The sequence below is a fragment of the Cimex lectularius genome, unplaced genomic scaffold (assembly GCF_000648675.2).
Source record: "Cimex lectularius strain Harlan isolate CLEC.00 unplaced genomic scaffold, Clec_2.1 scaffold208, whole genome shotgun sequence".
NCBI lineage: Eukaryota > Metazoa > Arthropoda > Insecta > Hemiptera > Cimicidae > Cimex > Cimex lectularius.
This window is the reverse complement of record NW_019392797.1, coordinates 872436-899937: the sequence shown is the minus strand read 5'-3', so window position 1 is coordinate 899937 and position 27502 is coordinate 872436. Positions and strand designations below refer to the sequence as shown.

The following is a 27502-nucleotide window of genomic DNA, read 5'->3' as shown; positions in this document are numbered from 1 at the left end:
CTATTGAATCCCAATAGATATCCCATAATTTAATTTGTACAACGTGCAATACGTGCCAATGTCAAATTTACCCCGAACCATTCTATATTAAATGGATAAACCGTTTCTTTTGTTACAGAGGTAGACATCAACGGGACGTGCTTCTTCACAGAACAATGCGAAAACAGGGTCGACCAGACGGAGTGCAGGGATGGAAGATGCGCTTGCAGGTTCGAAATGATTCCAACTCTTAACAAGAACAACAAAATAGAATGTGTGGGTCAGTATAATTGTTTCTTTTTTTTATTATACTTTCTTTTTTCATACTTTTTTCATACATCCTCTATAGTTACACCAAACAAGGTAACATTTTGCTAAATGCTTTGTAAGCTGTAGTGTGACGGTCACCATTTCGGTATGACTCTCCATACCAAGGCTGTTTTGGTATGTCAGGCGCGTTTTAGCTTCTCACAATCTACAATAGTTATAAGCATGGATTGGCAAAGGCATTCATATATAAAATCCAATGAACCTCTCGAAAGTTTTTTTTTTTTTACAACCTTCTTTCAAGAAGTTCTAAGTTTTGTTATATTAATATGTTCTGTGAGTTTACCCTTCAGGGAGATTGTTACAGCTTCCTTACTGCGGCTGCACGTACGTTGGCGGTAGCTCAGTGGAGAAGGGGGGGAACGTGTTGAAGGGAGAGACAAGTGATGGTCGGTGATGAGGTGGAAGTTTTTTTATACGTGTTGAGCGCCACGGTATTTTTGGGTAAGGATGAATACCGAAACCAGGGGATAAAAGGAAAAGAAAAGTAGGACGATCGGAAGAAGGGGGGGAAAGAAGGGTAGCGATGCAGCGCTTCTGGCGCTCTTCTTCCTGATGGCGCTTCCAACCAGGATGCTGGGAGCTAAATTATGAAGTTCTTCCTGCTTCTTAATTCGTTAACACAAGAAGATTTGTTAGGGTATTTAGCTTACTTAGGGTTTAGACTACGATATAAAAAAAATAACAAAAAAAACTACGTTGATACTAATAACACTATTCTATTTATAATTCATTGACTAATATTTTTAAATTAAAACTATCGAAAGGCCGAAACTTATAATTAACGTCTCTAGTCCCGAATTATCAGGCCTGATGATAAATTTGAAATGTATCAACTCACGGGATCACTCCTCACTTGCCGGGATCAGCCAGTTCCTCTTCGTAACAACTCTTCGATCGGGTCACAAACAACACACACACATTCACTTTTTTTAAAAACAATATTCTCTTTTGCTAGCGGAGACAATCTCTTCCTCGGAACGTCTATCCCCAACTGATCCTCCTTGCTTTTTTTCCGTTTCTTTTTTTTCCAATCTCTGACCCAATGCCACCCCGATCAGAATCTTGCAGGCCGCGAATTGCTTCCTGCTTCTCGGGCTTCTCTTCTCGGTTCGTCCCGCCACTTTTAAGCTTTATTAATTTTTTTTGAAGAAGGAAAAAATGTAATAAGATGAACCTGTAGTTCGGTTGTTCCTGTCATTTCGGCTTGATTATTCTCCCTGTTTTGGTCGTCGAAACTATAAAAAGGACAGGATTGAGAAAATAACGAAGACCTATCATTGAGGTTTGATGAACTTTGATGAAGCAGCTTGTTCGCTTATGGCGACATGGTTCCTACATTTGTAAAAAGAATTTGTCGTATGATCATGGACATAAGCAGATTGAAGCGACATACCAGCGTTACAGTCCTTGGCAATATTGGGACTGAATCGGTCTTCAAGGAAATTTGAGATCGCCTGTAAAAAATTAAATATGTCAATCTGTAGATGTATTCAATGCTGTTTTGATCTAATGGTGACCTTCAAATAGGTCGAAAGCTTGGCAGTAGCAACTGAATTTCTTCAAGACCGGACCTTGATCCAAACTGTGCGAAAATAAAAAAATGGTCGATACTTAATTGTTGGTTTTTTGTACTTTCAAATGTCGGTTTCATTTATAACCCTGGCCAACGACTGAAAATAACAAAATGGAAATACACGCTGACTGTGAGATGATGAATATATAGTTTGGTCAGCGATATAAACCGGGTGTCGCAACAAACCACTACTGAAAATTACAAAGAAACGCACTTCTGACAGGTTTCCCCCCCTGCTCATTGGTTTATTCTCACCCTGCTTATAACCTAGCCGACGACTAAAGATCGCGTAACGAAAAAATACACATCTGACTAACCAAAACACCTATTTATTATTATTTTTTGTATAACTTGTTTCGTTAATGAATTGGCGAATCTGTAGTTTGATCAGGGTTTTAAAGAGGCTGAAGCAACAAACCGTCACTGAGCATGACGAAACGCCGAAACCATTCGACAGACCATAACAACCTTGAACCTTTTGAAAGTTTTGTTTTATTCTTACTTTCAAATGTTTCAAAGTTTTTTGCTCTCAGTTATCGGGTTTTTTGTCAAGATAAACAGCAAGGTTTTGTTTTATTGCCAAGCTTTCGACTCTATATTTAGGCGTTCTCAAGGCGCTACAATGACAAAAAAAGATTATCAATACAGTAATTCAAAAAGAAAAACACTTTTTTTTTTGTTTAGGACATACAAAAACAATGTTATCAATTTATAATTGCGAACATACGAAAATCACGTTACAAGTAACAAAATAGTTATATTAACTAAAGATCGCGTTAAAAAAAAAAAAGTTATAATATAGTTAATTGCCGTTCTTACATATCCGACGTATTGACGCAAAATTTCTCTCTGTTGGAAGGTTTTTTAAAATGTCAGAACTTATACATAAAATTTTTATTATAAATGTTAATATTGCTGTGTGTCGAAAATGTATTTTGGTCGGCCTGTCCTCGCTTGTCTGAAGGAGACTGAATAAAAAGGACATAACTTAAAAAATAACGCACACACACACACACACACAAACTACTGAAAATGGCGATAAACATCAAAAGCAACAAAACAAGCAAGAATTGCCATATTAAAAAAATTCGTTTATTACGAGATTACTTGCTTCGGTTTGTGAAATTTTGAATTAGTATTTTTGATTACAGTGGTCATACCATCCTTGGTGCTTTGGTCTATCAGACTTGCATTTTTATTTTGTTTCATTACCTCTCCCTGCTTACATCCTTGAAGATGTTAAAAAAGCATATATTGACAAAAGGCAAGTTTTATTTTATTCATTTTTTTGTGCAATTACGTGTTTCGGTTTATGAAATGATGCATATTTAGTGGAATAGAATAGAGTTTATTTTAACACAATTTACATACATATGCATATATCCTTACATTTGCTATTTTTAGGGGAAATAGCGGAGCACTATTACAACCCGTTTTATTTATATTTCTATTTAAACCCCAGATTTAATTTCATTGACTTTTAATTTAAACTCGTGGCAACATTAAGTAAACCACAACAAATGGAATAAATATAATTTAAATCAGGTACAATTTGGCGATATTGCAGGAATTGTAAAAACATATATAACAATATACAAACAATTTACAATTAAATAACCAAGCCAGATTTAGTTAATCAGTGTTTAAAAATCAATATATAACCAATATACAGATCAAATGAATAGTCTGAGTAAATAAATTTAAGTGATTTAAACAGATAAATAATTTAAATAAAAGGCATGTATGTACATATCAATGTATAAATAGTTATTGATCGATCATCGAAAAAGAGGAATTAGGTAGTCTTACTCTCAATCAACTATCGAACATTAGGTCGTCATTGAAGAATTTCATCAATAACAAAAAAAATGGGTTTTCATTTTTGCCAGTTAATTGTCAAATTCTAAGAGCACACACACAGGATTTATCAGATGTAGTCTTGCTAAAATCATATTCCTTAATACTTTCGGAAACAGGGCTGTATAATGATGAAAGTGTATCCCACAAAATATATACATTTTGTCTGCATCGGTCAGTTCAAACGAACTTTGCTGGTAGCTGGTGGAGTTGTTATTTATAAAAATTTCAACAAGTGCTTATTTTTCACTTCAAACTTCGAAAGTAATTCACGCTAAGTTAATATAGTCCCTGAAAATAGCGCATGGTCAGTCGGAGAGATTTGTCCTGCTCAGTGCTTTTTAGATGATGACGGAAGAACTGTTTTAATAGTTGCCATGTATTTATTTCCTAACGAAACTATTTCCATCATAATTACATTTATATATCAAACATTATTATTCTACTCCAATGACACGCTTTTTTTACGAGGGTTCGCGACAGCAGAGGTCATATAAACCCTCAGGGTGCCGGTGCTTTGAAAAAAAAAACATTTGTAAGTATATCGGGTTCGAATGTAGGGCCGCTAGATTCGAACCCGGGACCTTTACCTTACAGTGATGACTACGTGTCAACGCCTAAACCGTTCCGGCCACCGACTCCCCCAATACGCTTATTTATGAATGTATTGATAAAGAGTTATCGTAATTGCCAATTATTTTCAGTGGCGGTTTTTCTTCTGGGGAAGAACAACCTTAAACTGATTTTTAGATCTGACATGTAATTTAAAAATAAACAATGATACCAACTAAATTCACTAGTTTTCGTGGTTCGCTTAACCAATTAATATCTTTCAATTAATTAAGGTTTTTACTTGAGATAAAAAAGTCAGTATCACGAGCGGGATTCGAACCCACGATCTTCGGCTAGATACGCCGCTGATCTACCACTTGAGCTATCGAGACCTTGATCCACTAGGGAACTAACTTCCCATCTCAACCCCACCTTTTGAATTTTCCCTCCTTTTTGCCATTGTTCGAATGGCAGTGGGTTCGAATCCCGCTCGTGACACTGGCTTTGTTATCTCAACTAAAAACCTTAATTATTTGAATGATACCAACGCCCAAAGTACTAAATCAGGAAGCACCGTTGATGCCGTTTTTGGTAGATTCCTTGAGAAATTAGAATCAAGAACATTCATATCATACTTTAGTTACTATAAACCAATAGTCTCTTTTCTAAAATATAGGGAATCGTTAATGATTACAAATTTAAATTTGATTATTGATTCCAAACCGAGCATGTTCTTAAATGTGGATTTATAGTACTTGCCAATTATTTTCAGTGGCGATTCAACCTTAATTTTTCTTCTGAGAAAGAACAACCTTATACTGATTTTTAGATCTGACATGTAATTTAAAATCAAACAATGATGGGGAATTGTTAATGCTTATAAATTAAAATTTGAAAATTGATTCCAACCCGAGCATGTTCTTAAATGTGGACTTTTCATCAGGCTGTTACACTTCTGTAGTGTGTAGTGTGAAAAACTGTTTTTTTTTCTTCCCAAACAATCGGTAAGCCGTTTACAGAAATTTTGTCCCTACAGATAGGGCGACGCCTAGTAAAAAATATTGCTTCAGTTGTAGGATAATTTATTTTGAGCTTCCGCAGGTTACAGAAACAGGACACCCTGTTTGCATCCTCGGTTAGTTTCCTCACAATTTACACCAGTGGTTCTACGGTTGTAAGCTGGGGTAACAAAAAAGAAGCACATTGAAGAATTCGCAATGCCGGAACTTAATTTATCATAAAACTTTGAACCTCTGGAAAGTATTTCTCTGTCGTTTTTAAATTTTATGCATAGAACCGGTCTATTGATGTGCTACATTCAAATTAGTCGGGGCTAAAAGGCTTTGAAGGGCTAAAACCGTTTACGTCAATCTGAAAATGTAAGAGAGGCTTTATTTCTTTTTATAGCGTTCCTCATTTACGAAAGAAAAATAATTGCAAACGAAAAAAATTTCGGAGGCGGGCGGTTTTATTCATTGTGGCGTTGATCGTTAGAGATGCGCATTTACCTTCTCATTTGTATGCTAATGAAACACGGACAGACCCTTGCGAATATTAAAATCCCCGATCCGTACATTATAACAATGCCCTTAGCATTGTCGGAAGTCGGCGTTCTAAATTAAGGGAGAGAGATGTCCAGAACGCGCTTTAGGCTCCCCCACGTCCAAGATTGGAATTTAATTCCGACTTCGGAGCCGTATTTCAACCCTGCTCGCCTTTTATTCCGTTCGTGTTTTGCAGAGACCGTTTTGGAGGAAAATCGGCCTGAAGCTGGATAAGCTTTTATACCGTTACCATAAAACCGGAGTCACAAATGGTTAGATATTTATTCCGTTCTCGACGATTTATCCACCTGGGTCTTCCATCGGCAGTTATATACACAATACTTGCCTCAATTTATAATTCTAAAAAAAATTTTCTTACATACTGCAAAATAGAAGTAAAAGGTTGATACGTCCAAAAAAATAACAGATTTATCCTCTTCTGGATAGTTTTTCATATTTTATTGATTACACAAACTGACAATTCACCAATCCAAATAAAAATAACCATAATGTAAGAGAAAACGTTCATTTGTTTTTGTTTTTTTCATTTTCACGATAAAATAAAATTTTGCTCTTAATTTGTCTCATTGTTTCTACCAATAAATATTTGTTTAAGCTATGTTTTAAATTGGGAATATCAATTAGAGGTAATCATACTTAATCCTTAATCCAAACCAAGGATAAACGATTTTACAATGTTTACTTTTTACGGATTTAAAATGTTTATTCAGACCCATTTGAATCCGGAAGCAATAAACTGTTTAGTTCTCACCTTTGTTTTCTTAATTTCAATTTTTAAACATAAAAATGCCATTTAGTGGCACTTATTGGTGATGGACGTTCCATCAGGTATGCGGCTATTGCCATCCGAGTTCCCTACGAAACTCTGCGAGAAGCTATTAAACGTTTTCGAGAAACTGGATCCTACCATATATATTACGCAGGGCGGGCGACCAGGACCAGAGGGGTTAAAAGCCTGGGTAGGCCCGTACCCCATCCCTAAAAGGTCCGGGACCTGGTCGGCTCACGAGTCCTGCATAAACCTTTTGGACCTATTTACAAACCCCAAGATTGTGGACCATTTTATCCTGGTGAGTGTTTTAGTTATGTCCTCTCCTTCGAAAGTATCAAATCTTTCCCTAGCATACCTATCGCATTCTGCAAGGTAGTGTCGAGCCGTTTCTTCCTTTGTTTCGCAGAAGCGGCAAAAAGGGTCTTCTCAAGGGGCAATGGCCCGTTAGGATACCTATCAGCCTCCTAATTCCCCTCCTAGAGTGAGAGAACAACCATTCGTTTCTTTAGGTTTGATTTCCTTCAGAAACTCCGGGGGACATATTCCATTCTTTAAGGAATTGTTTCATACCCCAGCAACTTATACTCTCTTTCGCTGTGCTTAAAGAGTGGGGCAATACTGGTTGTGGCCCGACAAACGCAGTATTTGATCCTTCCTTGGCCAGGCTGTCCGCCTCCTCATTGCCATAGTGCCCCTTATGAGCGGGTATCCATGGATCCTACCATAGATGGCCATCTATTCTGGACGCTCTAGGGTAATAGAACCACAGGATGTCCGTTTTTTGGCTTTGAGAATTTTGCGAAACCGGCACCTTAACCGGTTCAAGCGATTCATTAGCTCAATGAAGTTCGAGGTGTCCAAATTTCTGAACGCACTACTCGAAGAAGATAAAATCAGTATGAACTGATGGCTTTTCGCCCCGTAAGAGGACCAGAATTGACCAGAACACCAGTTGCATGTCTCGCATTGGTCGAGAAGACAGCCATTGGTCTTTGGACGATTGGTCGGCTGCACTTTTTACATATGAGTGTAGATTTGCTCTACGGTTTCCAGATGGGCGTGAAATAGTGCGGAGAAGGCTAAATGAAAGGTACGACGGCTGTAAATTTTTCCGTTGCTAACCTATTAACATAGCTCAGTGATGGTGTGGACGGGATTTTCAATGGAAAGGCAAACAGAGTTTGTTGTTGTTCGTGGAGGGTCTATGACGTCAACTCGCTGTGTGGATGAAATTTTAGAACGCTGCCTATCCTCGATGAAATCATCCTACTCTAATCCCACCTACTTAAATCCCACCTGTATAATCACCTCCTCTCCCTCCAAGCAGAGACCTCACGTTAACATTTGTTATTTTTGTTTGATATTCTCGTAATTTTTTCTTCTGTCCTGCCTTATTGGTATACATTGTGCCAAGATTTCTATCTTTTTTTTTAACTTCATAGAAGGAACTTCTTTTATTTATTTCATGTAAATTATTCTTAGGGGACACCAGTCCCAGAATAAAGTTATTTTTCTTCTTCTTCTTCTCTTTCTCTACCTCTTTCTCTTCCTCGTTCTCTCCCTATTCCTCTTCCGTTCATTTCCCCATTCTATAACACTCTATTTCTATGTCTCTGCTTTATCGATTTACAACATTCTCTTTCTTTCCCTTTCTTCCTTCCTTTTGCCCTTTTTTTCTTTTGCCCATTCTATGACAATCTCTCTCTCTTTCTCTCACTTAGTAATTTTCTCTCTTTCTTTCTTTCTCTCTCTCTCACTCTCTCTTGCTCTCTCCTCCCTGCTTCCTTTCCACCTTCTTTTCTTCTTTCTCCTTTCTCTCCCTTTCTTCAATCTATAATGTTTACTAACTAACCCGGATCTTAAGTCCAGATCTCCAAATCATCATTTATTTCTAAGTAAAAATATCACTAGAGTCAATAAAGCTCCCTTGTTGGGAGGGGAGTTCTCTTAATAATTACTAAAATTTCTACCCGATGTTGTCTGAATATAGAAAGAGGGATGCCCGAGTCTGGAAAGCGTTGTCGGAGCACTGCAGACGTAAAACCTAGATTAATGGCAACCCCATTTCATTACCGTCGGCAACATTAACTCTGTAAAAGGACGATAAGAGCTTTCCACACAAAGCTTTTCATTTCCATTCGACCTGTATGCCTTCTTCGTTATCAAAGCATAAAAACTTATTCTTTTTCGCCGCTAACTTTTAATAGATAATCTAATTGGTACTTTTTTTATTATTATGTGATTTCGCTAATCTATTAATTTATCTTTCAGCAAGCTACGAACCTCCTGCACCTGTCCAGTACATCGATCCGGCCATGATAGGCGTGTTAGTCGGTATGGCGCTCATGTTTGTCATCATCTGTGTCGTCCTAAGATTATTTAGCAAGTAAGTACATTTTTTACTATTGACTATTGTTTGTAGTGTTGAAGTTGTTTTTAAAGTTTAGCATATTGTCTTTTGGAGATAACGTGAAAAATGGTCCATGAAAAAAAAAAAAATGTTTTCTCCGCCCGTACATTACTTTGATTTCGTACAAATAATTTACTTATTAAGGGCATTATTTACGTATATAAAATATCGTTGAATTGTTACCGGTAACGTGAGATATGGTCACCTGTGTGTGAAGCATTATCTGCGGCTTTTTAACCATTTGTTCTCATATAAGAAAAAAAAATAGATAGGCCGAGAGAGAATACTTCCGGAGGGGCGAGGAAAAAAATTATCATGCTGCTCCGAATACGGTGATGGATATTTCCAGACAAAAGCTGACTCAATTCCCTAATGGTTATACCGTCCCTGCGGTACCGCTTTTCAAACCAACCCCCCCCCCCTATACACCAAATTATCCCGTAAAACTTTTAAAAATTATTAAAAAGCTCTATGAAAGGTAAACTATAATCATAGTAATTAACATTCAATTCACGCACGTGTTCCGAACCCAAAATATAGCCAGAAAGGTCTGTACAGCTGTATGCTCAGGGGAAACTCCTCCAGTTCCTGGTATCCACCACATTAAAAAAATAAATAAATAAATTCTTTAATATTCATCATTAATACTAAAAATCTTAATTAGCAGACTCGTGGTCGAACTCTGTGGTGTTGTTTATAAAAATAAATTAATATAAAATAATCCATTTTGTAGAATATAATTTTGTTTAATAAAAATAAACAAATAAAATAAAAACAAACAAATATAAAATGTATAACTAAACCACAATTTATTGCTACTTGTGACCCACCTAATTGAAGGGTTCAATTCCTTGGCTCCATACAGAGAGCCCGTTGGATGCCACTCGATATGGGAATTGAACCAGACGTTTTAGAAACTCGTCATAACCAAAAAAAATCTATTTCGATTTATTTTAGGTAGATGTACAGATTGCAACAGAAACCCGTTGTATCCCGATTTTGTAAGCTACTTTAAAAACAGGTTCAAGTTGGAAGAATAAATGTCCAGGACAAGATGGGATTCTGTGTAGCTTCAGTAACTCAAAATACATAGAATTTCTCTACTCTTCTCGAGACAAGGGCTGATTGAGGCTTTGCCTTTCATTGAAGGCTTATTCAAGTCAACCTTTAACGTATCCAAAGCCCCACCTAATCAAATCAGCTTCAAAAACCAGCGAACCCAAATCGAAGAATACAAATCTACATTAGAAAGGAGAACAACCTTCGAAAGATAAAAAACAGCCTGCCTGCAAAAAAAGTAGTCAACAGTTCTGGAGAAAAACCTTCAACTGGCCCAAAACTTAGGAAACAGTGGAATCCTTTAGTTGATGAAGTTTGACAATTGTAGACCATTTTGGACATTCAAGCCCAGTTGAAGAATATGTTACCGATTTTACAATATTCTGATTTTCATCGCATTTTATTTAGAATTTTAAAAAATTCTGTAAATTTCTTGTGTCTGTTTCAGTAGAAACCCGTCCTGTCCAAATTGTATTCAATATTTAGCGTACTTCTGATCAGTTTAAAAAAAATCGAATGCCAATTCAAACAACTTCATAAACCAGAAAATAAAATAAAAAAACTTTTAAAAAATATACATTCAGAAAATAAAACTTTTTTCCGAAAGTTTGATTTCTTAGAGATGACGAGTTTCTGAAACGACTGATTCAATAGAGCTTGAGCACGGCAGCCAGTATCTGTGACACCTGTTCCGATTCTTGGAGGAAACAGAGGTGTTTTCTTGTAGCAATAATGATTAGTTTTGTACCTCTTGCGTGTGTTGTGCGTGATTGTATTTATTAGCGTGAATGTGTGAGGGGTCAACGGCGGAATATGTAGTAGCCCATCAATCCTCAATTAGGTGAGTTACATTATAGGGTTAAAGGGTGATAGAGGTATATCGAATACTCCACATCCTAACTCAATGCATCCACGCTGGGAGCTGCGGCCCCTTTCAATGTGGCACTTCGGCGACGACGGGTGGTATAGTGTGGTTTGAGGCTCGAGACCCCGAAACGGCTGTTCTCATCCACGGCCCTTTCTCAATCTAGATTCCTTCATTCTATCCTGTGACCCTCCTAACCCTTGGTTACAAGGGGGGTATCCAGGCGCAAAATAAAGGTGCAGCCTAGAGGGCGTGGCCACCTCTCTGAAGCACAAGCGGCGGGTACCTTATTAGAGGCACACGACGGTCAGTGTACCAGATCCTGGCTGCAAAGACAGGGGAGGGTGCATGACCATCTATACCACGGGGTAACAAAAGTTCCAAAATCAGCCCTTGTTACAATGGGAATGGTTTCGTGGTGGCTCGTGGTGACGCCCCTGGCGGGAACTTAGAGAAGAGGCTGTCTTCTGCCCGAGACCTTCGTGAAACTTGCGTATGACCACCGTTATACACCCGGCCTCAAGGGGTACGGCGGATCGGACGGCAGCTTATAGGCGTTGAGGACGCGATGATTATGATGATAGTCCCTCGAATGCGTGAGTAGTAGCGGATGGGAACGGGTAGTGAATCGGTTTCTCCTACTCGAGAATGCTTTGCATTGTTGTGCGTATGACCGGCGTGGTACGCTTGGGGAAGCGAAGGATCGGACCACCTAGGCTGAGCCTATGGCGTCCTTCGAATGCGCATGGTAAGTGTAGGCTGAGCTCGACAGAGATTTTTACCGTAGGCGGTGCTCCTCTAGAGGGTGGTTAGATATTTCACTTAAAACAAAACCGCGGCTGGAGCGAATCCGAAAGTTTCTACGCTAGGGAAGCCCCAATACTCTGGGAGATAGAGTGGCTTCCCTGTCTAGGGAGTGCGGGGGAGACCGGGCTGTTGTATTTCGGCTATGGTAAGAACAACCCGTGCGCGGCATACGGTTTGATACTCAATGCAAATGTCTTGGCCCTTCGGGGCAGAGCTGCCTCTACACTAATGCTGCGGTAGTAACTCTATTCTTTCGTATGTGGAGGTGCGTCAGCTCTCATCTTGAGAATCAAAACGTCCGATAAGGCCGAATAGGCCAGGTGCGGACGTTAAAGATCCTCAGAGTCCGTTTTAGGATGACCGAGTATGCGGGAATGAATGAAACCCTAACTAAATGGTATGTAAATAAGAAAAAATGCATTTGAGAGAGTATACGTGTTTGAATTTAAGAACTTACTACGTTGGGTGCTGAAATGACCTTAGGTGTTGTTAGAACCCGAAGCACAACTTTGGTAGGATGTATAAGACCTAGGTCTGACCCCCAACTGCCATCTGGGTGATTCTCGAAGCCTGTCGGTAATTTATTGTAAATTACAAAAGCTGGAATTGCCGATGGACGGCGTGAAGTGGAAGGCTCAACTTCATACATGCAAGTCATATTTAAGCTTATATAAATCAGCAAATCAGTAAGTAAACTACATTTTTAATTATACGTTTTAATTGTGCCAGTTCCATGTAAATAATTTCTTAATTCTTCGAAAGATAAAGATTTAGTATTAAAGTAAGCTATGGAACTTATTAAGTACCTGCCGATTAAATTAAACACGGTTTCATCTTCTATAAATATTGTTAATCTGCCTATTAGAGCATATTTTCTTAGTTCTCCAGAACATCCATCTCATTCCGACCCCCAAATAAACATATCTTTCCTAAACTTCTGAATTGTTTACAAATAGAACTTTCGTAACTAATAATTTTCACCTGTAGCTTTCCTTGGAAAGGGGGAAGCGTCCCTGTCACTTTTCCCTTTGTTGCATTCAAACCTCCGCAAAGTTATTATATGAAAACAACTTTTTTTAACTAATTAATTTTTGAGTTGTAATAATATCTAGTAACATATGAGGCAATCTGATAAAACCCTAATTAAAATATCAAATTACAATTAAATAATTACTCACTCGAAATATTGCATTTCTGTAATTCTGCGTAATTCCATGACGAGTGATCCATCCAAGCAAAGTGCTAATATATCATAAAATATTTTAATTTAAAACAAATCATAGTAAACCGATCGTTATTTTACTTTCAGAGGAACTTTAATAAACAGTAGCAGATAATCCTTTGGGAAATCTATACGGATAGGATGTACTAAACATATCAGGATTGAATTGAATATTGCATTAAAGCCGTTGGTTGCTTTACTCGAGATTGATTATGTTTGTAACAATGAAATATATGTTGTTGCTGGTTTGTTTTGGCCAACAGAACATTGAATGAACTAAACAACATTGGCCTGAAAGGACAAAGTTGGGTTTCCAACCAGTGCATACGGAAAAATACATAAAGGAATAAATATTAGAGAAAAACAATACGACATTATATGTCTGGGTTCTACATAAAAAGCATATAGCTACGCGCTATGAGAACTATAGTTGATTACAGCAAGTCTTCTGTTCTGTTTTTTGAATATTGGTTAGGTCCGAAATATTGGTTTTCTACCGTACATTTTTTCTGTGTGTTAAAATGTAATGTATTGAAGTTAAAGTTAATAATAGGCGAGAGGTGATGGTGAAATAATTAAACATCTAAAGCTATTTAGTTAATGGCGTTTGCGGTCATTCTAGCCTGCCTAGACTCGCTAATTTGGTCTGTCTGGGGGCTTCTCGTTATCTTCATTTGTTAGTTTATGTGTTATTTTCTCACACTTGTTGTCACCGCGAATAAAAGATCAGAGGCAATCAAGCCGCGAGAAACTTCACTAGCAACAAGCAAAATGTAAATAATCTTTTTAGCAGAGTAAACAAGACTAAACTGATGGAATTTTTAGCAAGCCATAAAACGTGTATTGCCAATTTGAGAAAAACGTCCCAAATAATAGAAGGGGGTTTTGGTTCAATACAGGGTGTCCGTTTTAGATGGGCCGGCTGAATTTCTCTTCAGCCGAAAAAAATAAAGAAAGAACAAATACATGTTTAATATTTTTTAGTCTAGTTTCAAATTTTTACCTTTTTGGGAGAAAAATTATACAGGGTACCTCAGGCTCAGTACAGCACCAAAATTTCAATTAAGACCCTATACATCCGGACGCATTTTAAACGATTTACGCTGAAAACAGTGGTGCAATCGGATTTTAAATTGGTCAAAAATAATGACAAAGTTATGACAGCGCAGAAAACAAACACTTTAAGCCCTGAAGATGATCTCAATAAAGTTCGAAACGTTGGCACGATAAAGAAAATGTTTTTTTAAAACCTACGTCACACCGACCGCATCTCGCATTCTCCAAATAATCAAGTTATGGCAAACATTTTAAAAAATTGATTTGCTATTTATTAACCACATTTCATGTTCGAACTGCCTGCCTTGCGTAAAGATGCAAAGATTTGCTCTTTTTAATCACTTTTAATTCACCAGTGCCCAAAGCGATAGTCAGGAGAGATGGATTGACAAGCATTTTCCAGCCTTGCCGCAGTTCTTCAACTGAGGATGCTAGGTTATGATTGACGTAGAGCCTGTTTTCTACATGGCCCCACAGAAAAAAGTCAAGTAGAGTTAAATCGGGTGGCCGAGGAGTCCAACAGATCTACATCTCTACAGAGTACATCTCTATTTTTTTTTTAACTTAACACCCTTCCAACATTTCGGAGAGAGGAATTCGTATTTTCGTGAGCTATATAAAATATTCAGTTTCTCGTCGAAATTACGCCGCCGGTTTCTTTTGGCCATTTTTTGACCAATTTAAAATCCGATTGCACCATTGCTTTCAGCGTAAAAAATCCTTTAAAATAATGTATCAGGATTTGTAATTTTGAAGTTGAACTGGGCCTGAGGTACCCTATATTATTGTCTCCAAAAAAATGGTAAAAATTGACACTAGACTAAAAAATATTATAGACGGATTTTTGTTTTTGTGATAGGATCATTGGTTCAATTGAAATTCAGCTGGGCCATCTAAAAAGGACACCCTGTACTTGAGCGCATCGATTCTTTGAGTATTTGTTCCGATTTTTTAAAAAGACAGTTCCTACTCACAGTAAGTTGTACAAGTTGTAAGTTCTACAACCTGATGATGAGCTGTAGGCTCGAAATCCGGACTGTTGAAAACAACTGTGAGTAGGAGCTATCTTTTTACGAAGATAGTGCGTAGGAACTATCTTTTTAAAATAAACTGAACAACACACTCCGATTTTCGGAAAAAATGTTGTGTCTATTAGTCGCGTTTCAACATTCCGCCAACTTCACGCAGTTGATCTGTCTGTTATTTTCTCAATTCTGTCGGCCAAATCGATGTGAACCGCTGATCAGAGGGGATCAAGCTACGAGACAAGTACTAAAATTAAATGTACATAATTTGGTCGTTGAGTTTATTGCTGGTCTACCTAGTCTCGCTGTTTAGGTCTGTCAGACGCGTGTATTATTCCCTCCTGTTGGCAAAATCAGTAACAATTGATGATCAGAGGGATGAAGCTACACAACTTCACACAATTGATTTCATGAATTGGATCGTTTGCTGGATGGAGTTTCGCTCCCCCGCTGTTTTAATCTGTCAGTAATGTTTTTTCTTCTCGATATCTTCATTGATTGGTCTGTGTTTTATGTTCTCAGTCCTATTGTCAAAAGAGTGAATCAAGCTACTAGTCAAAACACGATAGATTTCAGCCACAAGTAGTAAACTCGCAAGTTCGGTCGCTGGTATGGTCAGGGTTATAAGCAGGCAGAACATTGCAGGCGGAGACCCAGCTATTATACGCAGACCAAAATAATCGGTAACGATCAAATTGCAAGTTCATCACCTCGCAGGCCACAAGAGAAAATCTCACGATGTAATAGATAAAAGTCTAAATAGATAGAATTTTCATAAATTTCGAGAATTCTAATACCGATTAGTGAAAAGAATGTTTTCGCCAAATCGCGTCAATGGCAATTTATGGCTCTTTTTATGCAGTCCAGTTTTAAACTTTTGTTTTCTACTTTTGTTCGTTAAAGCGAGACTGCCCCCAAACCAGGAAGGTTCGGTGTAATAGCGCGGAAGTTGGGGGCGGCAGAGGAAATTGTGCCCCTAGACCGGGGCCTCAATTGGATGGGGGCCAAAGTGGCAACGCTAATAGCAAACCACTTCTTCAAAACCGCCCCATCGCCACGAAGAGGTTGGACCACACTTAACAGACTTGTCGAATGTTCGTGGAACGGAAGTGTTGTCCTTTTCTTGCATTTATAAGCATTCTGAACAGACCCAAACAACATTTTTAATCTTTTTAACAAAATAATCCCTACTAACGGTTAGTAACTCGTTAATTTCTCTACCGCTTTGTCCTGCATATTTAATGTCGCAATCATTACAATTAAATTGGTAAGCCCCGCTTTTTGCCAAGTTGTCTACCTTGTCTTTCGGTTTTGAGAGGATGTTTCTAAGTGAACACTTCTAAGCCTTCTTATTTAAGAACTTTACCTAATTTTTCTGGCACCAATGTATGGTAAACAACGGAAACCTAATGGTTCATTTGTGGTGAGGTGGCTGAGTTCTATTGTTGCTCCTTTTAAAGTTAATTTTTTTATTCTTTTGACTAGCAACCTATCAATAAATATTTCCTGATATCCATTGTTTTTTGCTAAACTTTTAATGGTTTGTAAGTCTTTTTAATAGTTAGCAGGTGTTGATGGGAGTTTTAATATACGGTCTATGAACCAAATGAAACCAGCAGCTTTTTGGGTCGATTGGTGAGAAGAATCCGCTGGTATCATAGTGCCTGTAGTTGTGGTTTTCTATATACGACTATTTAAATTAGGTTGTTTAATATGGACAGTTCTAGGTCTAAAAAGTTTAAACAACCTTCTTTATTAAATTCACTAATTTCGTGGTCCGCTTGACCAATAATACTACAATTAATTAAGGTTTTTAGTTGAGATAAAAATCGAATCCCGCTCGTACCATTGACTTTTTATCTCAACTAAAAACCTTAATTAATTGTAACATCTTTATTAATTTCCAATATAAAATTTATATTACGGTGTAAAGATCTAATTGGAGGTATTCTTTGAGATCCTATAACGTTCCCGACCATATGCATAGCCAAAAAAGAACAGACTTCTTAAAACATTATTTCGTTGTTTGATTAGAAAAGATTTTTTTCAAAATTATCCATGAATATTTCGGCACAAATTGGGGATAATGGAGACCCCCATTGGTAACCCTTTCATTTCATAAAATTTATACTGAATTTACAATAATTAGATAGTAGGCACACTGTCAGGCAAAAAAATCCGCCCATTTTAATATAACTTCATTTGTATACATTTGTATATATTAATCAAAGTTTCACGTTTTTTAACGTTTAATAATTGAGTCTTAGTCTAAAAAAGTTAAAAAATGTAAATTGCTAAGGAAATAAAAAATTAATTTAAAAAAAAGACGGACAGATAATATTATTTTAAATTTTTAATTAGCATTTCAATATCGCATATTTCCTCCTCTTGCCTTAATTACATCTCGAAGATGCGTCGGCATACCTTCTACCAGGATGAAAATGTCCCTTTGCTGGAGTTTAGCCCATTTTTCACGAAGAGTCCGTCCAGGATGGTGGAGTGTATCAGGAAGTGATAGACGTGCTCTTATTCGTCTTTTGAGGTTATCCCATACATGTTCGATGAGGTTCACGTCTGGAGTATGGGCTGGCCAGGCTAAGAACTTGATGTTATGCTATTGAAGGTAGGTTTGTACTATGCTAGCGACATGTGGACGGGCATTATCGTGTATTAGAATAGGATTGTCGCTGATTTCAACAAGGATAGGCAACGCGTGATGTTCCAAAATTTCATGTGCGTAGCGAGTGACCGCCAAAGCCTTCCACGAACAACATCCAACTCTGTGCGGCTTTGCATTGAAATTCCTGCCCACACCATCACTGAGCTACATTAAAATTGCTGGCTCTGGAAAAAATTACTCTTTCACGCCCATCTGGAGATCGTAGAGCAAATCTACACTCATTTGTAAAAAGTGCAGCAGACCAATCATCCAAAGACCAATGGCTGTGTTTTCGACCAATGTTAGCCATGCAACTCTGTGTGCTCTGGTCAATTCTGGCGAAAAGCCATCAGTCCATACTGATTTTATCTTCTTCGAGCAGTGCGTTCAGAAATTTGGGCACCTCGAACTTCCTGGAGCTAATGAATCGCTTGAATCGGTTAAGGTGCCGGTTCGCAAAATTCTCAAAGCCAAAAAACGGACATCCTGTGGTTCTGTTATCCTAGGGCGTTCAGAACCGGGCCACCTATGGTAGGATCCAGTTTCTCGAAAACGTTTAATAGCTTCTCGCAGAGTTTCGTTGGGAACTCGGATGGCATTAGCCGCATCATGATGGAAAGTCCATCATCAATAAGTGCCACGCACCACGCACACATCCTCAGCACTAAATTGCATTTTTATGTTTAAAAATTTAAATTAAGAAAACATAGATGAAAACCAAACCGTTTATTGCCTCCGGATACAAATGAGCCTGAAAAACCATTTTAAATCCCGTAAAAAGTAAACATTGAAAAATCCTTTATCCTAGGTTTGGATTAAGGATTAAGTATGATTACCTCTAATTGATATTCTCAATTTAAAACATAGCATAAACAATATTTATTGGTAAAAACAATAAGACAAATTAATGGCAAAATTTTCTTTTAACGAGAAAATGAAAACAAAATCAATTGGGCGGACTTTCTGGCCTATCAGTGTATTTAAGAGGTCTATTCTATCAATTTTTACAAATTCATTAATAGAAGTCTCCGTAAGTTTTTGTTATATGAGTTTTGTACATTCTTCAACGGGGATATTTGTGAATAAATTGATGACATCAAATGACACTAAGACACAGTTTTTAGGTATATTGATGTTATTTAATTATTTTATCAATTCTAAAGAATTGTTTAATGTAGGTTTGAAATTGGTGTGAGTTTTAATTATTTTATCAATTGTAATTGCGAGTTTTTGGCATGGGGGATTATAAAAGGACACTACTGATCTTAAAGGTTTGTTTTTCTTGTGAATTTTGACCATACCGTATAACCTTGGGGTTTCGGGTTCATTGGTATTAGTTTTAACTGCATATTTGTCATTTGAGAATAACTACTGTTTTTTATGGCCGTTTGAACTCTAGTTTTTAATTAATTAATCTTTATGTAAGGTATTGGTTGAGATAAAAATGTCAGTGTCACGATCGGGATTCGAACCCACGAACTTCGGCTGCTCTACCGCTTGAGCTATCGTGACTTCGATCCACTCGGACACCAACTTCCCATCTCAACCCATCCTTTCGAATTTTCCCTCCTTTTTGCCATTTTTCAAAGATTAATTAATTGAAAGAAGTTATTTGGTCAATCGAACCGCGAAATCTAATGGATCAAGTTTTTAATTTTTAGGTGTGATCTTTTTTTATTTCTTTACACTCGTTATTGTTTAGAAATTCTTCAACATTAGAAACGCAATTTTGATGTTCAATGTTAACTATTCTATTTCTTTTATCGTCTTTTAAAATAACGTTGTTGTTACTTTTTAACTTTTTATCAATAGACCTTTATTGTATTTGGGGTATTTAATTTTCTGACGTTTAAATTTACCAAGTTTTGTTTATTTACTTCAGCACATTTATATTTTATATTTGTATTTAAGTTACAATATACCGATGAACCAAGGGATAATAGTTTTTTTTGTATCTAATTCTATTTTCGGGACAAATTTTAAGCCTTTGTTTAATAAATTATTTTCTTCTTTATTTACCCAAACAACTGGCCGCAACGATAACCCCCTTATATTATTATTAAATATAAAAACAAATAAATTAAATAAAACGTTTTTTGGTCATTTAAAAATTGTTAAGTGGACGTTTTCAGGTCATCCTGTTCTGTCTATTCTAACTACTTAAGTCTATCAGACGAGTTTCATTTCAGATAGTAGATTTGTCTCGCAATTTACCAGAACTACACTACTACTTCTAAATGTAATAACAAGAATATTAATTATTTTTCTTTCAACGTCTTGTTTTCTTTTTCTTTACTTTCAGCCATGGCGTGTCGCTCAAACAGACCTTATTATGAAAGTTTATAACTGCGTTTTTATATAGTCGGCAACGTTAATAGGTCGGTGTAATCACAGAAAATGGAGCACGGCCGTTTTCTGCGGCATTTTACATTTTTAACGGCATTTTCAATTTAATCAAGTTTTCTCATTAGACAAAAGGCGTTTACACCAGACGGGAATATGATCTATGATTAGTAGTCCAACCTTTAACAACTTATGCAAAAAAATATTTTTTATATTCAATCAAACTCACTTGATTGAATATAAAAAAATTTTTTTTTTGCATTGTATAAATTCAATTTTTTCCACATCCTACATGTATTTGTTAATTTTAAACAATGTTTGTAAATCCCAGGCCCTGAAGATGATCTCAATAAAGATCGAAACATTGGCACGATAAAGAAAATGTTTTTTCTGAAAACTATTTAAATAATCATTTATTTAAATATTGAAAATTCCTACATTTTTGGCAATACTTAAATTTTAATTTAATGGTTAATTTTCAAAATTTTGTTTTTCATTGTTTATGTGCATAGAAAAGTGAGGTTACTCATACCAGTCTTCCTGACTTGAGTTAGGAAGTTTTTAAAGAAACTCGCATAATTTGAAACTTAAATTTTCTTAAAGTTTAAATTAATTTACTTCAAAAGCAATGTTGGAATATAATTCGTCCAAAAATAGGCAAATACAATTGATTACAACTTCCATTAATCAAAAATACCAGAGGAGAAAGAAAGACGGACTCCTTGGAAAACGATTGCAAAACATTTTACAAACTTTTAAAAGGAAACTTGTAATTTAATATAAGGAAATAACTAACCAACTAAAAGAACCTGTACAGTTATCTCCCTAACATTCTTTACTCTGGAGCAAGTTAATGAGAACCCCTCCAAAAAAAGCCTCTGGTTGTGACCATATAGTGCAGACTCTATTAAAAGTATTACCTCAAAAAGACCTTTGTATTTCTAATGCAAATCTAACTCTTTTCCAAAAGACTGGAGAAATATAGTTATAATCATAGTTACAAACTAGGAAAATCAAAAAGAGAAGCCCACAGTTACTCCTTCCCTTCTCAAAAATCTTCAAGGGATTACTTATTCTGCAATTACTTCTGGCACCTGTACTCTTTAGGGAATTACAATGCAAGCCTTCAACATCTCCATAGAATGGCTGATGAAATTGTGGATACAGTTTAGAAATAATAGAACGTCAGGCCTTATTGCTAATTTAAAAAAAAAAAAAATAAATAAATAAATTGGTAAGTTTGTTGTCCACAATAGAAAAAATAAGAGTTTGGGTTCCACAGGGCGGCTTAGGCCCATTGTTACATCTCTTATCCACTGACTACCCTACACTAGAAAACAGCAAAAGTACAATCTGCTTGATTTTGAACAAAGGCACAAGTCCACGCCCTGCAAACCACATCCAATTGGAGATTAAAATGAATATATGTGAATCTACATCAGTGAAATTTTTATTAACGAGTAAATGATGACTTCACCAATAAACTTTAATGGGCAAGTATTTCTTTGGATAAAACCAAGAAGTACCTCAGCTTAATACTGGATGAAAACTTCTTGAGAGTGATATGACCATTCTGAACCTATGGGTGTCAGTTTGCTCCTTTACCACTATCTCAACAAGCATCCAAAATCTGGTCTTAAAAATAATAACATGGTACATCGGTAACACAATATTACACAAATTCACTAATTTCGTGGTCCACTTGACCAATTAATACATTACAATTAATTAAGGTTTTTAGTAGAGATGAAAAAAAGTTAATGGCACGAGCGGGATTCGAACCCACGATCTTCGGCTAGATACGCCGCTGCTCTACCACTTGAGCTATCGTGACCTCAATCCACTCGGACATCAACTTCCTATCTCAACCCCACCTTATGAGTTTTCCCTCCTTTGTGCCATTTTTCAATGGCCAAAAATACATGTTTAATATTTTTTAGTCTAGTTTCAAATTTTTGCCTTTTTGGGAGAAAAATTATACAGGGTACCTCAGGCTCAGCTCAGCACCAAAATTTCAACTAAGACCCTATACATTCGGACACATTTTCAACGATTTATGCTGAAAACAGTGGTGCAATCGGATTTTAAATTGGACAAAAATAATGACAAAGTAAAGACAAAATAATGACTCGAATGTTTTTTGAAAAATGGCAAAAAGGAGGGAAAATTCAAAAGGTGTGATTGAGGTGGGAAGTTGGTGTCCGAGTGGATCGAGGTCACGATAGCTCAAGTGGTACAGCAGCGGCATATCTAGCCGAAGATCGTAGGTTCGAATCCCGCTCGTGCCATTAACTTTTTTTCATCTCAACTAAAAACCTTAATTAATTGTAATATATTACACAAAGTTTCTTCAATCTTATCTTTAACCATTTTTTTTATATCATAAAAGGTTCTAAATTAATGAGGACGGCTAATGGGCTGCACCCTCAAAACAAGTTTCAAGTTGTTGTTTTTTTAATTTTTTTTTTGACCTTATAAGCAAAACTTCATGTAGCAAGAATGTTAAATAAACTTATACCAAATTTTTTTTTGTTTACATAAAATTGTTTGTTATCATTGCTCTTATAAACATGAGAAAATTAAGGCAAACTAAACTTTGTTGATTCTTAGTGCATTAATAAACTCATATTGACATTTTGATCATCAATCATCATTATTGAAAAGCCTCCGCTTATTCCACACTTCCCAGGCATATTTCAACATTCATTGCCAAGGGCATAAGTCATGAATAAACCATCGAATACAAATAGTGATCGATATTATCATAAATAAATGAGTACAAAAACGTTTGTACTCATTTCCATAAGGTCAATAAACAAACAAAAAGAAATGGGATCAATAACTTTTTTACAAAATTGGGGTTACATTTAATTTTTACTTTGGTGTTTCTAATATTCTGTAAAGCTGTAATATTATAAGCGTAAGCATATAAAAATTAAAATTTTACGTATGCATGCGACGTAGCAATTCCCCTTCTCTTTTTTTAACCTCTAATTAATTAATTTACTTAATTTTGTAAGTAATAATATGTTTGTGAAGAACCATTTTAATTATTCTCAGGAGAAAATGTACCAAAAGTTTCAAAGCAGCTAGAAAGTTAATTAACAGAAATACATTCATGATGTTTTCAACAGGGTTGTTGAATAGATGTCACCAGTTTTGTTCAAACCCTCGTCACAATGATCAAAGATGATCAAATATGGAATGAAAAGTCATTTTCTAGCATGTACCTTTAAAAAAAGCCTTACAAATAAATTATCATTATCTTGTAGCCAATTATTATTGTTGCAATTACTACTGTAATTTTACTTATAATTTTCAAATTGTTAAACTTCTATAGGTATTATTTCAATTTGCATATGTTAACCTTTTATTCTGTACTAAAAATGTCAGTGTTTGTTATTTCAGATCATTTTTGCCTTATTTCTGGAAGTATTTGTTTACTCGCTTCACTGTTGATTTTGTTGTTGTACAATATTATCCAGAATTTAATTTTCAATTATTGTTTGCTGTTTTAATCAACTTTTTCTACTATGTAACAATACTTTCTCATGTTTCAATTTTTAGGGCACGATGGAGAGAAAACAGGACCATATTCAACACGCCGAACCCCAGGCTAATGAACGTGTCACTCCTGCGGGACAACAAGGCTCCCGGTGAGAGGAGAGGCAGCAAGGGGGCGCCCAGCAGGCAGCCAAGTTTGGCCTCCCTCAGACCCCAATCTCCTGCCGCTCAATCTCAGGGTAAACATGCAACTTGTAGCACTTTTTGTATGGACTCATTCCAATGACTTTATCCTCCCCACAAATACTAGTAAATCAAAACAGAGTTTTTATCAATATAAGAAAAACAAATAACCGACAAGGGAGTTGAGACGAAAAAAAAACTTATACATAAAACATAATAAGTTATATATAACATATTGGCAATAATAATTCATGAGGAAGCTGAGTAAATAACATTGGTCATCCCTCTTGTTTGGCCTACTTTCTTTTTTATAAGCAAAGAATTAAGTAAGGAGTGTAACATAATAAATTCTTTATAAATTTTATTCAATGCCATTCAACAATTTTTATTACAGTCAATTATTTATGATTATTTTGTTTGCACAGTGTAGTTTTTCTTTGTATTAGTCCACAAGCAACAGCACATAAATCACAAATCACTTTTCTTGTATTTTTTATTATTTAAATTGATTATTATTTAAATCATTGATCATTGGTATTTAGGAATAAATATAATCATTGATACAGATCCACTTGTTTGTTAATAAATTCTGTTTGCACTTATTTCATGTTTTCATTTACTGCAGGGACACTTGAATTTTTTATTTTTACCATAATCATTTTTTTTTCTCTCCAGCACTTTTGAAGACTTAATCAGTTTGAAAAATAAATTATGTATTCATAAAGTTTGTAGTAAACAATAAAGATTACGTGACATTTGAAAAATGGCAAAAAGGAGGGAAAATTCAAAAGGTGGGGTTGAGATAAGAAGTTAGTGTTCGAGTGGATCGAGGTCATAATAGCTCAAGTGGTAGAGCAGCGGCGTATCTAGCCGAAGATCATGGGTTCGAATCCCGCTCGTGCCATTGACTTTTTTATCTCAACTAAAAACCTTAATTAATTGTAATATATTAATTGGTCAAGCGGACCACGAAATAGTGAATTTAGAGAGTAAAAAATAAAATTCAGTTTTGTGGGGAGGCAAGAATGGTGTGTAACTGGCGACTTGGCTCTCTATACGATGTGTGATATTTTCTGAAATTTTCTTGAAAGTAGAATATTAGATTTCACATTAGCGATGATTAGCCTGCAACTATCCTTTCTTACTAGACATTTCTCTATCTTATTTGTGCAAAATGTACAAGTTGAAATTGTGAAAAATAGACTCAATCTATTAGAACTTTCCTGCCTAATACTATACAATCTCTTGCTTTTAGAAATTCTGTAAATATAAACAAAAAGAATCAGGTACTTTACTATAATAATTTTCTGAATGCTTGTTTAGAATTTAGTTATTTCAGATTACATTAGTTTTCCTTTTAAAAAAAAGTTTTAAAATAAAAATTATATTAGGACAGGTTTACTATTTTGATCATTGAACAATTATTTGAATAAGAAGAAAAGAAACGAACATGTGAGTAAGTAAAGTTGGATGCCTAGGGTCTCGAGTATCTCCTAGGGGTTCACTGCGTGGCTCGAGGAGCAGCAGTGGCTCGGCAAAGTCCCCAACGACAAACGTGCAGCAGCCACCCCAGCAACCCCAACCAGTTCAGCCAAGTCACGATGTTGAGATGTTGCCGAATTGTACGTAAACCGGTCAAAGTGTAATAGCCTATGCATCTCCGTGTTCAACCCTAAAACGATTCATTTTTGGATTTGTACCTTTCCGACGGGCTATTGCACTGGGTCGTAACTGACATGCACTCATTAGACAACACGGAATCCCTGGCTCATTATGCTACATAATTCTCCAGCATTGTGATTTAAATGTTAAGAATTTTATGTGTAGTTTTACCTGATTTTATGCATTATCAAATGTAGTGAAAATTCATGCTTTTCATTCAATCATAAACCATGTTTCTTTTAATATAAGGAGTTTCATGATGGTGAAATTTACCATGCTGTAATCATGCTTTAAAAAACTGCCAATTTCCACTGCATTTATTACACAAATATACACAATAATGAACTTAAATCAGAAAAAATACAAAATCCTTGCACAATGTAAAAATTTATATTTATTGAAAAATAAATTACCCATTGTTTATTAAACATTAATTTATGAAACTCCATGAAAGTAGATATTACAACTGAATCATTACTATAAAGTTCGTGTTTATATCTCACATTTTTTACGGTCAAATCTTAAAATTGCATTTAAGATTTTACAAGCATTCCGTTTAAACACAAACTTAAATTTTTGTTGGCGTTTAGACCAAGATGGCAAAATTTTTAACCTCATAAAACATTATTTAGAAATATGTAAATTAATAAACGAGTGTATAATTCACTCAATTTCAAAGTGAAGTAGCACCAATTTGAAAAAAATCAAACTGTGAGCCAGTAGAAAGATATGACTTCTTTTGAAAAGATATTGCTATCATTATTATTATTATTAAATGAGAAGTGTATTTTTCAATAGGGCTTCAATATTGTTACTTTTTTATTATAACATTTCATAAATTAAGCAAATTTGATTACTACAAGTGGTAGAAATTGCGTTGCAGGCGATTAGCAATTTTTCTTTTTTTATTATTATTAGCTATGTGCTTTGTAAAAAGCTTGTTTTAAAAGTATATAGAAATTTTCATTTAGATTATTTTTTAGAAATGTATTTTGTGTATGAAAGTTCTCAATGTTGTAATATCCCTTATACACTTTTCAAAAATTTATTTAAACTTTTTTTTGTACAAAATGCATGTTGTATTAACTGCATGTGAGTCAATTTTAATACTTCAATTTTCACCTGTAATTTACGTTAAAATTAGAGAATTATCGAATTACCTTTATATCTTGTTTAATTGCGTTTTTTATTTTTACAGCTATAGGGTGAGTTGACGAGCTGGCAAAAATCCGTCTCTACTTCGCAGTTGCTTTCGTATCTTAAACATTAAGCCTTTGGGACCAGCCTTTACTTATTTCGCACTTGGGCACAGAATATCAATTGTAACTTTTCAAGAAGCTTATGTGCTGTGGCAAATATCAATCACTTAAAACCACTTGTGGAGATTTTTCATGAATACTTCTATCTTTTAGAGTTTAAAAAAAAATTGGTTTATTCATATTTTTTTAAATTGATTTTTTCTAATAATGAAGCACAATAAGAATCTATTTTAACAAATTAGTCAGCTCTTTGCTTTCCCAACTAGAGCAAAACAGAACCTATTTATAATTATGTGAGAATGAATAAATTGTAAGAATATTAGTTTGAAATAAGTCAATTTAGTAAAAGATAGTTACTTAAATAAAGCTCTTTCAACTTTTTTAAAGCAAAGACTAATAATATATATTCAATGAGTGTAGAGATTTGATTAGAAAAGATGGTGGATGAAAGGTTTAGACAGAATAGAAACGGTTTGTTACTGCTATCGACTATTAACAAGAATTTTTAATCATATTAGAGTGATTATTGAGATTAGAATAAAATAATATTCTATTGGCTGGTTCCCATAGCCTACCAATCTTTGGCTTTTAGGTAATTTGACCAGTCAAATAATATAACTACAAAAAGTTAATTACATTATGCCATTTAATAGCTTTAAACTAGATGGAAACTTGAAAAATCACATATTTATTTTTTTCACAATTTTGAAGTTTATTAGTGCCTAAGAACCTTAAACTATTGAGCTAAGTTTAGTTGGTACAAAAATTAATATTCAGTGTGTCTATGAATTAGTGTTTATCTTTCTATTAAAAAAAAAAA

General features: G+C 35.5%; 1 protein-coding gene across 2 annotated transcripts; it reads left to right on the top strand.

Annotated features, from left to right (window-relative positions):
• On the top strand, positions 1-27502 carry LOC106664886. 2 transcript variants are annotated; one of them, XM_024228016.1, is made up of 5 exons: positions 1-259; positions 8900-9014; positions 23642-23817; positions 25240-25383; positions 26622-27502. In XM_024228016.1, exons 1-5 carry the CDS (start codon positions 217-219, stop codon positions 26630-26632), a joined length of 489 nt encoding a protein of 162 aa, XP_024083784.1. In that variant the 5' UTR covers positions 1-216; the 3' UTR covers positions 26633-27502. The 2 variants fall into 2 exon arrangements, with proteins under 2 accessions (XP_024083784.1, XP_024083785.1); XM_024228017.1 differs by lacking the exon at positions 25240-25383 and having other exon boundaries at positions 16-259.